This window comes from Salvelinus alpinus, chromosome 37 (assembly GCF_045679555.1).
Source record: "Salvelinus alpinus chromosome 37, SLU_Salpinus.1, whole genome shotgun sequence".
Lineage (NCBI taxonomy): Eukaryota > Metazoa > Chordata > Actinopteri > Salmoniformes > Salmonidae > Salvelinus > Salvelinus alpinus.
Window position 1 is genome coordinate 17503371 of NC_092122.1, and position 13664 is coordinate 17517034.

At 43.4% G+C, this 13664-nt stretch overlaps 2 protein-coding genes across 5 annotated transcripts in view; one reads left to right on the forward strand and one right to left on the reverse strand.

Moving 5' to 3' along the window:
- Nucleotides 1-554: 554 nt before the first annotated feature.
- Nucleotides 555-4221, reverse strand: LOC139566132 (cytoskeleton-associated protein 4-like). The gene is made up of 2 exons (XM_071387075.1): nt 3769-4221; nt 555-2071 (listed from the first exon to the last, which is right to left on the reverse strand). Exons 1-2 carry the CDS (start codon nt 4069-4071, stop codon nt 833-835), a joined length of 1542 nt encoding a protein of 513 aa, XP_071243176.1. The 5' UTR covers nt 4072-4221; the 3' UTR covers nt 555-832.
- A 2214-nt stretch (nt 4222-6435) lies between these two features.
- Nucleotides 6436-13664, forward strand: part of LOC139566038 (bridge-like lipid transfer protein family member 3B) — a 48619-nt gene continuing 41390 nt past the window's right edge. Inside the window, exon 1 of one of the 4 annotated variants that reach the window (XM_071386875.1) lies at nt 6436-6921. In XM_071386875.1, the coding sequence (XP_071242976.1) occupies nt 6878-6921 (44 nt within the window). In that variant the 5' untranslated portion in view covers nt 6436-6877. The remainder of the gene's footprint in view (nt 6922-13664) is intronic. The other 3 variants (XM_071386876.1, XM_071386877.1, XM_071386878.1) reach the window with 3 other exon arrangements.

Consider the following 13664-nt stretch of genomic DNA (forward strand, 5'->3'; position numbering starts at 1 on the left):
AAAACAGGGTACTATGTACAAACAGTGCTGTAATTTCCAAACTATTCACTCAATATGGATGAAAATGAAAGTTGACAGTCTACACTTCAACCTCATAGTCATTATACCATTTCAAATCCAAAGTGCTGGAGTACAGAGCCAAAACAACAACAAATGTGTCACTCTCCCAAAACTTTTGTATGTAGTACACTACTTTTACTAGAGCCATATGGGCCCTGGTCAAAAGTAGTGCACTATATAGGGGATAGGGAGCCATTTGGAGCAAATACCTAGAGTGAGCCTTTAAATGAACTGGGAGTGCTTTAACATTGTAGCCTGTATCCTATGAAGGATTTTCTATGATCTTTATCCAATGATCTTCTAGAAACAGACCGATCCACTCACCTTTCACCTCAATACTCACCTCCAGTGAGATTGGTGAAGTGTGGTGGTGTGCAAAATGGCTACCTTGCATCTGTCACGGAGACGGTTGGAGTGAGTTAGCCCCATACAATGTACGATGAAGGTTTTATAATATACATGTAAATCAATTCAAAGCCTTGTCTACACAGAAATGTGGTGGCCCAATTTAATTTTTGTAACAAAACACAATCAGTAAACCATAACACGCTCCTGAACAAGAGCTTATATTGCAAGTTGGGTTTGTGAAACCACCCGTAACAGAATCTGACTAAATGAAAAACTCAAATGAGAAAAAATACAAATAAACAAACAACAAACTACAGTGCAGTGTTGTATTAAAATTCACAGCAGTCCACGTTTCCCATTTCTTATTGACCCAACCCAGTCTACCCCTCCTGAACACTACCCCCTCCTCTTCCTTCTCTTCTTCCTACGCTCCCCTTACACCTTCTTGCTCTTCGGCTGGGGCTTTGGCCAAGGCCTCCAATGAGCTAATGGTCTTCTGTAGTGACCCCTGTAGTGCTTCGATGGCCTTCTCATGGCTCTCCAGCTTGGCAGCTTTCCCCACCAGGCCATCCACGGTGCTCTTCAGCTTCTCCAGCTCTGGTGGGGGGTGGCTGGTTGACTTGGAGACTTCCCCCAGGGCTTCCAGCTGCTGCTCCAGCCCCTCTATCTGCTGCCCCAGGCTAGAGTCCCTGGAAGCCAGATTGGTCTGAGCGTCACTCAGTGCGACCACGTTGGACTGGAGCTCCCCTATGGTGACCTTCAGTTCCTCTAGCTCTCCCTGTAGAGTGGCCCGGGCCTGCTCGGCTGCCGTGCCCTGGGCGGCGAGCGTGCTCTCGTGGGAATCGTACTTGGCAAGAAAAGCCTCAAACTTGGAAGTCAGGTCTGTTAGCGATGCCGCCAGGGAGTCTCCGCCCTCCTCCGCCACTTTTAGTCTGACCTCCAGACCATCGGACCTCTGCTCAGCCCTGGCCGATTCCCCCCGCAGTTCCTTCTCCAGACTGTGTAGAGCTTCGGTGGCCAGCTCCAGGCTGCTCTGCAGGCTCTGGTCCTGATCTGTCAATGCCTGGATGCCTGCCTCTGCCCCCGACACCTGCTGCCGCAGGCTCCCCGCCGTCTCCTGCACCAGCAACCTCACCGCCTCCACTTCCTGCGACATCGAGGCTATTTCCTGGTTACGGGTCTGGAGCTCCGACCCCACCGTGGCGATCTGCTCCCTCAGCGAATAGGCAGACTCATCGGTGGCCGTCTTAGTGGTGCTGAGCACGGCGACGGTGTCGACAATGGCAGACAGTTCTTGCCTGATCAGCTCCGGGTCCTCCATGTCGTCCAGACGGACTTTGAGGTCAGCCAGCTGACTTTGAGTCTCACCCTGGGCCTCGGTGAACTCAGTCACGCTGGCCGCGATGGAGGAACTCAACTCAGCCAGGCGCTCCTCCACCGTCTTCTCCAGGGAAGAGAAGTCCCGCTCTCTGGCCTCCTTCACCTCCTTGATGCCTTCTGACAGGTCAACCAGCAGTTCGTTCTGGAGCCTCTGAAGAGCCTCCTCCAACCGCCGTGTCTCCGCCTCGCCCTTCCTCACCGCCCGGCTCCCCACCTCCTGCTCTGCCCGCATGGTGCCCAGTGCCGACTCCAACCCGTCTACAGCGCCCCTCACGTTGTCCACCTACACAACCACAGACAGGGAATCATACACTGAGTGTACAAAACATTAAGAACACCTGCTCTTTCCATGACATAGAGACTGACCAGGTGAATCCAGGTGAAAGCTATGAGCCCTTATCACTTGTTAAATCCACTTCAATCAGTGTAGATGAAGGGGAGGAGCCAGGTTAAAGAAGGATTTTTAATCCCTGAGACATGGATTGTGTGTGTGTGTCATTCAGAGGGTGAATGGGGAAGACAAAAGATTTAAGTGCCTTTGAACGGGGTATGGTAGTAGGTGCCAGGCGCACTGGCTTGTGTCAGGAACTGCAACGCTGCTGGGTTATTCATGCTCAACAGTTTCCTGTGTGTATCAAGAATGGTTCACCACCCAAAGGACATCCAGCCAATTTGACACAACTGTGGGAAGCATTGGAGTCAACATGGGCCAGCATCCCTGTGGAACACTTTCGAAACCTTGCAGAGCCCATCTCCAGACAAATTTAGACTGGGGGGGGGGGGTTCAATATTAGGATGGTGTTCTTAATGCTTTGTACATTCAGTGTAGGTCAACCTTTGGTCATCAATACAGATTAGGGCCTTAATGATTATTCGATTAGTCTTTAATTATTAATCTGTCAAATCCTTACAATCTGTCATATCCCTACTATAAATACTGTATGTATGCATAAATAATATAATAGCCACATTATCTAACACTATTAAATTGTATAACACAGGTTTAAAGCTGTACATCTGTATAGTCACACCTGTGTACTGGATGTACTGGAAGCACAGGTACAATACATTCCAAGAGGTTGGAAGAGGGTGGAAGAGCCTATCCCTGACCAGTCATTTGCCTGACAAAATAGTTTTTTGCCTTGGTAGTTATTGAAATAGACTTTATAGCTTGCAGTGGAAGACACAGGTAAATCACATACTGTAGCTTTATACAACAATAGTTGACACAGCCTCACATAGGAAGTTTACATATAGGAGACTGCAATGCATGTTTCAGGATTTACTTGTTGAATGTGTGTTCTTTGCAAATGTTTTTCCCTGACGGGTTTCTTTACCACATTTACCTAGTTGCAGTAACTTATGAGTAGGTTACGTTGCTTTATTACATAACTCAGCTATTTCTCAGCCTGTGGGGTAGATCTATATATGCAGCTTTAAAAAAAAGCATCCATTTCAAACTGGTTTAGTTCAAACTGGTCTGGGAGATCTCAATTTATGCGTGACAAGTTAAGTGAAGTTACATGAAGGCTTGAAAAGAAGTGAATGAATGAAGGAAGGAATAACTGACTGAACAAATTAATTAATGCAGTAACATAGCTAGCTGGATAAAAATGTAAGATCATTTATGGGGTGCAATGTGCATACATTATATCAATGCATTCCTCAATTCTATAGAAATATAACTTCCCTTTTTATTACAAAGGATGTAGTATTTCCATTGACCTGGATTTGTTTTTGTTGCAATGTCAGTACTCTCTCTCTAGGAAAGAATAGCATAGATTGCATCTGTACTTTTCTTGTGCCAGGTCATCAAACTTTTGGAGGCGGGGGAGATGGCCCTCTTCTAGCCATTTCTTCTCTGTAGTCTATATGTTCATCCTATCTAGTTTTGGTGTGCGGTCTTCAACAGCCTGCCTTATCTCGTGACCTTGTCATTAAATGGCTAGTGGTTAGTCCTATATCGATTGCATTGCTTACCTGTTGAAGAACATTCTCTACTTTGTGCGCAACCTCTGCATTCTTCCGTACGGTCTCTTCATTTCTGCTGCTGATTTGATGGACTTCTTTCAACACTTGTTGTAGATAAATAGCAGCAAAGCCCGCAGCGGCTACTAATGCGATATAACATAAAGCAGCTATAACTTTGACCCAACTCCCCGACCCCTGGATTGAGGGGCTACCATTACTACTAGGTTTCGGACTTTTCTTCGCCACGTCATCTTGCGTGGATGAAGCAGTCTTTTCGCTTAAATTGTTCTTGTTTCTATGTCTCGCAGTCATGTCTGATGTAGCTTTCTACCAGGGGGTCCGAGGAAGAGTGAGGCTGGTCTCTACAGATGCTGTGTACTGTCTTCACTGTACATTTAGCGTATCAGCGAGCGCGATGTGGCTTTCCGAGAACTCCGTTCGCGTTGAGGTGCAAAAAAAGGGGCGTCTCTCTTATTGTGTGACCTGACGTTCTGACTGCAAACTTGGTGGCTGTACTTGCCTTATGTCTCCAATGGCTATGGAATTATGTAATCAAGATTTCAGAAACACAGTAACTAGTTCTGATAAAGTTGAGGAAAAAACTAGGCCTATTTATTTGGAATAATAGAATTAGGCCCATTGATGTTTCATGTCTTTCAAACCCTGTTTATATAAGCCAAAATTCTGGTATAGGATAGCCTAAACATGTCTAGAAAAATAATGATCTCAGAAATCAACTGATGTAATTTGTTTCAATACTGTACCAACAGTAAAGAGGAGGGGTTGTTGGATAGTTTTTCCCCTCTCATTTGCTCCTCCCTTCATACGTGGCAACTAGAGTAGAGTTATCGTGTATGCCTCGACATCCTTTCCTAGAGTTCCCTCAAGCCAAGGCATGTTGCTATTCCAGACCAGGAAGTGTTTCGAACAACTACTCATGTAAAAAAAAAAATATATATATTTTTTTACCATTAACAAATAGGCATATTTTCAATTTCTTCCATTGTGCCGAAGTCATTAGGCTATTGGCATACTATTACCTAATCAGCGTAACCTAATCACTAGCCTATGCTGTGTAGCTATGTTCCCTCCAAATCATGATGGGATTGCTGTCACCGATTGCAAACTGCAAACCTATAGAGTTGGACATTTGAATAGTTTCAATAACATTTAGCTAGCACCACAATGCAAATTAAAAAACAAATGCAAATTTTACACAAAATGGATAACAAAACGCTCTGTTTTGTATTAATCTGCAACAAAATAATTGTTTTCACGTGTTTTTAAAGGTTTGATAAAAGTTGCAGGATGATTTAGTTATCTGATGTTTGTACACTCCAAGCACTTTGGCCGTTGTCCAATAGAGTCTAACTGCAGACTCTCAGGCCCATCATCTCTCAGGCCCCTCTGTATACTGCCACCTACTGGTGGGACGAGTACCGGTTGGACATAATATCTCAGGCTCCCCTCCAACGCCAGGACCCCTCAGTGAGTACGGTTACATGCACACAATAAAGCGATTATTGTGGCTAGTCATATTAATATAATAGTTCAATTAAAACGTTTACATGCTTTGCAAGAATAACAATTTCCCTAATAATCCTATGTATATGGACACATCTGAAATCAGGCTACCTGATGGAGCTCTGATACATGCAGAAAATCAGCAATCACAGAGACATGTTATTTTTGAGAAGCGTATTTGATTCTTAGTTCTGTTAGGATTTAAATCTCTTTCAGTTCGGACATATAAAGTTTGTATGTGAAAAATACTTCTAAGACGCATACATTCAGCTGTTCCAAACTCACTTCATTCACGCCATAGAGAGAGCCTTGCTCGGCTGGTGCTAGCACATGCACAGATCAAATACACTACTGGAACGTCGATTAAGGTGTTTACATATCCTAACAATTTGAAAGATTGCTCAGAAAACCGGGTGTTTTAATCGGTATATGCTTACTTCAATTTTGTCCTTACGCTGATTAAGATACAGTAAGCAGTGTAAGGTGTTTATATTACTATTTCATACATTACTATTTCATGCCTACTGCTATAGTAATTTTAATATTTAATTATTGCCATGCATGTAAACGTACTCACTGATATGACTATACTGACAAAATGGCTGAATGAATGTTAGCATATCATTACAGCTTGTACACGTTGTTGCGGGGATCTTAATGCTTGTGTTTAACTGATACTTTGATATAATGAATTTCCCCTGACTGTCTATGCAATAAAAATGTGGGTCAAAAGGGAAATAAAAGTATTATCAGAGTTTTAAATTTAGGCTATGCCATCATTGTAGTATAATCATTGTGCAATGTTTTATCTTAAAATTGGTGTGTAATCTGTTGATGTGTTGGATAGCAGATGTACGTGGGGGCGAAGGACACTGCGCACCGTTCATTGTGTATTAGTTTCGACCGAAAGTGAGTTGTCAGTCGTTTATACGCTATTCTCTCTGTGGGAAACAGAAAAACATATTTTGCTTAATGTGTCAGACCCGGAAGTGATGGTCCTGGCATTAGAGAGGGGCCTGAGAGGTGATGGGCCTGATAGATGACAGCTGCAGCTGGACCCCTCTCCATGCCTTTGTCCACCAGAGGTCACTGAATGACAGTCTTTCGAGAGGAGACTGGAACTGCACTCACAGGTAGATGGTACCCCCGTCAGCGAAAACAATCGCAGGGGCCCCACCCCCAAACATCTCCCCGTGCGGATGTACTCTGCCACAGTAAAAACAGGCAATTACGGTTTCACTTCTAAAATAAAACAATACATGGGACAATGCTGACGTAATGCCTGAGTCATCCATGCTCCGCCCGCAAGTCTTGTATCTTTGACTTTGGTCGGCGCCCGCCCATCAGACGTTGTGACAGCACAGGCCGTGTTTCCAGGTGCTGTTGCGGTGAAGATGGACTTTAGCACTAGTTGTAATGGCTTATTTGCCTTCTGAAGCTAGCTAGCTGTGTCTCGGAGGTTTGTTTTTCCCTGTCAAATCCCCGTGGGAAGGGTTCGAGAACTGGGCTAGCCTCACAAAGACCACAAAAAATGCACCCTGACTCGGAATTGAGAATTTGAACTGCATCGCTGGGATAAATCATTTATGCGGTCATGGCTGGGCTGATCAAGAAACAGATCCTCAAACACCTCTCCAGGTCAGTGTCAATCGATATGAACCAGGCGGAGAGACAAAATACAACTAACTCCCAAAGGGGTTTCATTTGGGAACCAAGCTAGCGTTAGCAGCGCTGTGCCATAGCGCGCGGGAGGCCACTGACGGGGCACTCACTATGCTTGCGCAGCTGAACTTGGTTAGCGTAGTTAGCTAGCTAGCCAGTTACGAGCAAGTTTGCTTGTTGTTGTTGGTTGCCAAAAACAGACCGGTGTCTGTCGTGTTTAGTTAGCTAGCTAACTGGCTTGTTTGATAACTGGTTATGGCTAACCTTGCGTATTGTTGTTAACGCAACTAATCTTCCTAGTCTAGGCTCCACCAGTACGTTAACATTAGCTGGCTAGCTATGTCCCGTTAATCATTGTTTAGCCAGATATAGAAAGTTTTCTATTTGCTAGGTTACATCAATGATTGTCATTAGCCACCTCGTTAGCTAGTTAGCCAGGTAAACTACACTGGTTAGCTAGCTAGCAGCATAAGCTTCTGGCAGAGACAAACACGCCACGTACTGCACTGACAGCTAGTACTACATCCAACCAGGTCTCAGAACATTTCGTATTATTCTGTTCATTTAGTAACGTTATGTTACGTTTCGTATGGTATGTATTACTTTTTGGATGTCCATCACCCATTTCGTATGTTGTGTATTCCCAAAACACAATATATTACGAATTTGCAAAACGTATGATATGTTACACATTCTAGCTAGGTGACTAGCTCGCTAACTTTAACTAGGCTAGGGATTAGGGGAAGGTTATCTAACACGCTTAGTAGTTGCAAAGTAGCTAAAAAGTAGTTAGTAGTTAAAGTTGGTAAAAAGCAAAAGTTGTCCATGATGATTTTCAAACTCGCAACCTTTTGAGTTGCTACACGTTCACGCTATACGCCCATCCGGACCAACCAACCACCCCACGTTTTAGTTTTTGCCTTAAGTAACCATCTGTCTTATGTTACATTTTGGTATGGTTACATATCATACTAAATGTAGTGTCTCGGGTTTCCGTACAGAATAATACGAAATACTCTGAGACCAGTTTGCCACATCGGGGAAAGTTAAGTCCTTTTGGGCCATTTTAATTATTATTTAAAACAAATTAACCTTTATTTAACTAGGAAAGTCAGTTTAGAACAAATTCTTATTTACAATGACAGCCTACACCAGCACGACGCGTTACCAATTGTGCGCAGCCCTATGGGACTCCTAATCACGGCCGGTTGTGATACAGCCTGGATTCGAACCAGGGTGTCTGTAGTGACGCCACTCGGGAGCCATTCTGAGTGGAATACACCCAACTTTACGCTCTACTGCAGGGTTTCCCAAACTTGGTACTAATCAATGCTTGATGATAAGTTGATTATTTGAATCAGCAGTGTAGTGCTAGGGCAAAAAACAAAATGTGCACCCGGAGAGGCCCCAGGACCGAGATTGGGGAACTCTGCTCTATTGCACATTTGCCAAACTCATTCAACGGCAGGGTGAGTGTCTGCAGGTTTTTGTACATACACCCCTGCTCTACTGTATTTACTTGCACCGGGGGTGTATGTATGTCCGTCCGCTCTTGCTTGCATTAGCAGCTTGGGATAATAATGCACCTTCCACAGCATAGAGATGACTAAGCACCTGTACACTTCATACACACATGCCTTGTTTATTTGCCAGTACCATGGACACTGAGCAGGGAAGATAGAGGCCTTGGTTGTTGTAGTAGGCAAAGTTTTGTGCCACCTTTTCCTCTCACAAGTATTTGATAAAGGATCAATAGACACATTTAATCAGCTAGTGAAGTGTGAAATATTTTTCACGGGTCATGGAGAGAAAAGACTACACCTGAGACTGAGTCTACACAATATAGTCCCTATGTTTGCAACACAGTCATCAGTTGTCCTACCCATTGTTATCGACAGCTTTCAGCTAGGCACATGCATTATTTATTGTTCCAGGTTGGTGCCTCGAGGGAAGTTCATTGAAATCCTTACCCATTGTATTCTAAATGGAGAACTTCTCCGTAATAACATAAATTGCCCATCACATTCAGTTGAACCTACCTACAACTGACTAATAATGATCCAAGAGCATTCACGTCCTTACACCTGTAGCTCCTAGAAAAATGGCTTTAAACAACACATAATGACGTCTATAAAAAAATAAAAGCTTAGATAAAACCTTGTACCTTTTAGATGTAGGTTGAACCTCCCATGTTACCGGCTGGATAAGAATGAATGACTTGCAAACTGTTTTGGATTGACCTAGAACAGTAAGCTTTGTTATAGTCACACACAATGCAGTTAAACAAGTGTTGTAGCTTTAGAAAGAGGAAAGTGCATTGGGCTTTTTAATGCATTGCTTCCTGCCAGCAATGCATTGTGAACAAAAGCCCTTGACTTTCAGTATTACCAGTGTAGCCCTTGCTATTTTTGCGGCAAGGCAGAGGCTTTGATGGCTAATGGTTGCTGTGCCCTTCATGGTCCCACAAACAATGGCCACAGCCAAGTTTTACATACACAGCCCATGACTGTCATTTCTGTAGGCCTTAATGCTCAAGTCAGTTTTGTTTTTCAAATCCGTTTTGGAATACTGACTGTCTAAATAGCAAGTTAAAAATTACCAAATCCGATGTGTGTGTTCAGACATTTGCTTACATGGGTAAGCTAATATTCATAGTAAAGACGGGTCTGTGCAGTGGTGTAGACGGATTGGTGGTGGTGCTCGTGCTTCCTATCAGTTAGAAGTTATGTATCAAGCTAAAGTGACAACAATGCCTGCCATGGATGTGTCCCAGTTGATTTGAATGTTTAAAATCCTAGTGGAAGAACGCTTTTATTTTTATAGTCTCAAGGTAAAGATGATCCAACTTGAAAAATTAGTCATTTTTGCTAGCCACAGCAGTCAACTAGCTAGCTAGGTAACAGTAGCTGTTTGGCTTTCTAGCACATTCACTCATTTGTTTGTAAACAATTAACAAGCTAGTTAGCTACCACTTTTTTTTTACTGTCAACATATTAGGCATATCTTGTTCCTAGATAGCTACTAAGTCTGAAAACCACTTGAAGGCAAATAAATTGGATTTGACCATTCAGACACAAGTCGCATGGCCAGGAATCAGATTTGTATCGGATTTCAAACCGCCTATGAAGGTGGTTTGAAATGTGGCCTGAAATAACCAATTTCATGTGCTTTTAGCTATTCAGACTGCAGGAAAAAGAACAGATTTGAATTGGATATTCAACAAAATAGGATCTGAATCACTTCAAACTGGCAATGTGAACAAAGCTTTAGTGTCCTACAACATTGGATTGTGTGTGTGCGCACATTACTGTTAGCGTCAGCAGGACCGGGGGAATTATGTCATTATCAGTTCCTAGGGTCGTTACGTGATTGGTCGTGCATTCGAAGCAGACCTGCTTGGAAGAAGCCAAACCCACTGCTCATTATAGTGATGTCAAGCAAAGTCAATGCTTGGGGCATATTCACCAGGGTTCCACTCAATGAGGTGCAACATATCAATGTTCAGATAGAAATGTATAATGTAGAACAGCCATGCTTCTCTGTCATGTAGACTAGGATAACATCATGTCCGCGCTATACTAGGAGTGTTTCTATCTGCAACGATGGTGGTGTGAGGTGTTTCCACCAACAGTGTGCTGCTCTCAGGTGGTCCCAAGGGTGAGTTGATAAAGATGTCCCTCTCCCCATTAAACCAATAGGCTCAGGTATCGACATGGCCCTGGACCAGGGCCAGACACAGCAGGGTCTGGGGTTACACACACACGCAGAGACTCTTAAACGTGCACGCATAAACAACACGCGCACACACACACTGATGTGACCTTAAAGAAAACACACACATAGCGATGTTGGGCCTGTGTGTGTGGTCCAGTCAGTATTGAGTGCGTCTGGGAGCCCTGTGCTGTGTTAAATATTCATTCTACTGAGGCTCACTGTGATCAGGTGTCAACGTTGCTTCAGTCACATGCTCAGCTCCAGCCCCCTGTCTGTCTTTTTCTCTATGTATCTGTCCATCTCTTTCTCTCTCTACATCTTATCTTCTCCTCTGTCTGGCAGGCTATGTCAGTGTTACTCCTCAACATTTCATTCCTAGGGGACCTGTTAACTGTTGGTGAACATTTTTGTTCTAGGCCAGCACTAACACATTTGATTCAACTAGTGGTGTCTGTGGCACGGCTTGATGATGCGTGCAGGAATGTGACAGGACTGATGGGCGGATGATAGATGGAGGGATACCTACACACACACCGTGACACACAGCCGCTAAATACAAAATAATAACCACAGGGTCAGAGAGAGAAGACTGAGAGGGAAAGGGGCTGGCTAGGAAGAGTCTGATGTTTTAATCTAAGAATATTCCAAAAATGACTGAGGAACATGCTTTGGGAAAAAGGTGCTGAAGTTTTGGAATTCAGTTATTTCCTTATTCATTCAAACCTGCTTGTGCTAACCAGATTTGCTGGCTCAGTCAAAAGCAACACAGGAAACAAAAGTGACCAATGGAATGAGTTGCATCTCGAAGGGAAACTGTTTAACACACAGCCTTTGTGGAGTTAGGTCTACATTACTAGCTTAAATACTTTGGTGTTATTTGCAATAAAGAAACAAGGCCTATTTTCTACACAATAACTCATAGAAAATAGTGTACTTGATAGTGAAGAAGAAACCAATTGGAACACATGATATAAGGACATTAACTAGAAGACTTAAGACAGTGTTTTCAAAATGGATGCTCCACTATACTAGTTCACTTCATAGAATAGACTCTGAAACAATAGGAAAACACTAACAGAAGGCAGTGTTGTGATAATGGACACATGTTTAATAGAATAAAGACATTGTTAGGAGCACACACGCCAACTCAATGAAGACCGTGTTGTCAGATTGGAAACAAGCGTTGTACTTGGGCCTAATAAAATAAAGGCCATTACTCCAGCACCAGGGCAGGTTTCATTGGTTTATTTCCAGTGAGTTGTGAGAACAGAAACAGATCTGCAGTTAGATCATAGGTTCATCTAATCAAGGTGATTTTCTAATTTAATCTGAAGAATGGACGCACACGCGCGCACACACACTTTCTATCTTTGCAGAGACTACTGAATTGAATAAGTTCTGCCAGGCGACTGGTTTATCCCTCAAAGAATAACCCACACGTGTGTCTGTGTATCCTGAGGAAGGTTGCTTCAGACAAAGTGACCTTGTCATCCCTTGTTTAGATTGAGTCAGTCAAAGGTGGGGGATCTCCTGTGGGTCCGACGACAATACACACATCAGCAACGAACCGTGTGGCCAACCGAATGGCGCACACACAGGGCCCCGGAGCAATGTAATATTTATGGCTCTGATGGAGGCAGGGAGAAGGTTAGCCTTACAGGCCCCAATTACAAAACCTGTTGGAGACCATGGCCAAAAGTTGTGTGTGTAATACAAATACAGACACACACCAACACCAGCTATGATGGTGAAGAGTGGGTGAATCATGCTAATATAAATGAGGAGTATGGGTGTTAACCCTGGTGCCTTGGCTTAATTTAACCTGGCCTCACCTAATACCTCAGCCACCTAATCATCCACCTCAATCCAGTTAGTCTCCTTCAACTTCGGTTGTAAAATCATTTATTTAATACCTCTACTCTAGGGAAGATTCAAACAATGTTTTAGGGTATTTCTACTGTTTTTTAAATAATGTTTTGTCCCATTTGAGACTGAACAAAACAGCCAACAAAGATCAGCACCCAATTTAGTCATGGAACATCTAAAACCCAGTCGGCAGAAAGGTAGCCCACATTTTAAAAAGATCTCCTAGAAAGGTTAGCCCATATAAGATCTAGAAAGGTTAGCCCATATAAGGGAACTACCTAAACAAAAGCTTGATCAGGAATGAGGTAGGTACAGGGGAAGTTTAATGAGCTGTTTCCAGTCATTCTGTGTGGGCGTGCGTGCGATAGGCCAGAGAAACTGATCAGATCTTGCTACTTCCTTATGGCCACAGTCAGCAACACAACTGACCAAAGTATAAGAGTTCACTGTACCAGAGCTCGTTCTCTCTCTGTGTGTGTGGACCGTTCACATTGCCCCTCTGCTCCTCACGCTGTGCTGAGAGTCTTGACTGGATGAATAATTTACTAGAAAGGGAGTTCCTGACCCAAAGCACAGATCTAGGATCAGCTTACCCTCCCCAATCCTAACCTCAACAGTTGGATGAAGAGTGAAAACTGACCTCTGATCAGTGTGTAAGGGTTACTTCATCTTATTGTCTTCAATATGGTATAGCCTATGGATTGTGATGTGGGCCAAATGAATCATGCTATATAAGTTACCAGGCCATCGGTTGTATCAGAGTTGTGAATCTGTCTAGCGGTTATTAAAATATTGGTTAAAGGATGTTATTTAAATGTTGGCTGAATGTTGCAGCACAGTTGGGAGCTTTTAGATCTGGTTCTATTTAAGAGCATGGTGCTTCTATCTATCTGTGTCAGATTAGCTGCCTGCCAACCAGGTAGCTAACAAGATTATAGCAGTCAAACCGTGGCAGTCTGCTTCATTAACATTTGTGTGTGTGTTGACAGTGTGTCGTCTGCTTAGGTTGTGGTGTAATGTAGATCGATAAAATGAGAGTTAACGTAGTCAAACAGGCTGTATATGGACACACACACACTTGTGGTGTACAAACACACACAGGTTGTTGTGTGTAATGTGGATTGATTAAATCCGGCGGT

Coding starts and splice junctions, on each gene's coding strand:
- LOC139566132 (XM_071387075.1), bottom strand. CDS start 4,071: ATGACTGCGAGACATAGAAACAAGAACAATTTAAGCGAAAAGACTGCT. Junction 2,072..3,768: donor TAGAGAATGTTCTTCAACAG/GTAAGCAATGCA, acceptor GTGGTTGTGTAG/GTGGACAACGTGAGGGGCGC.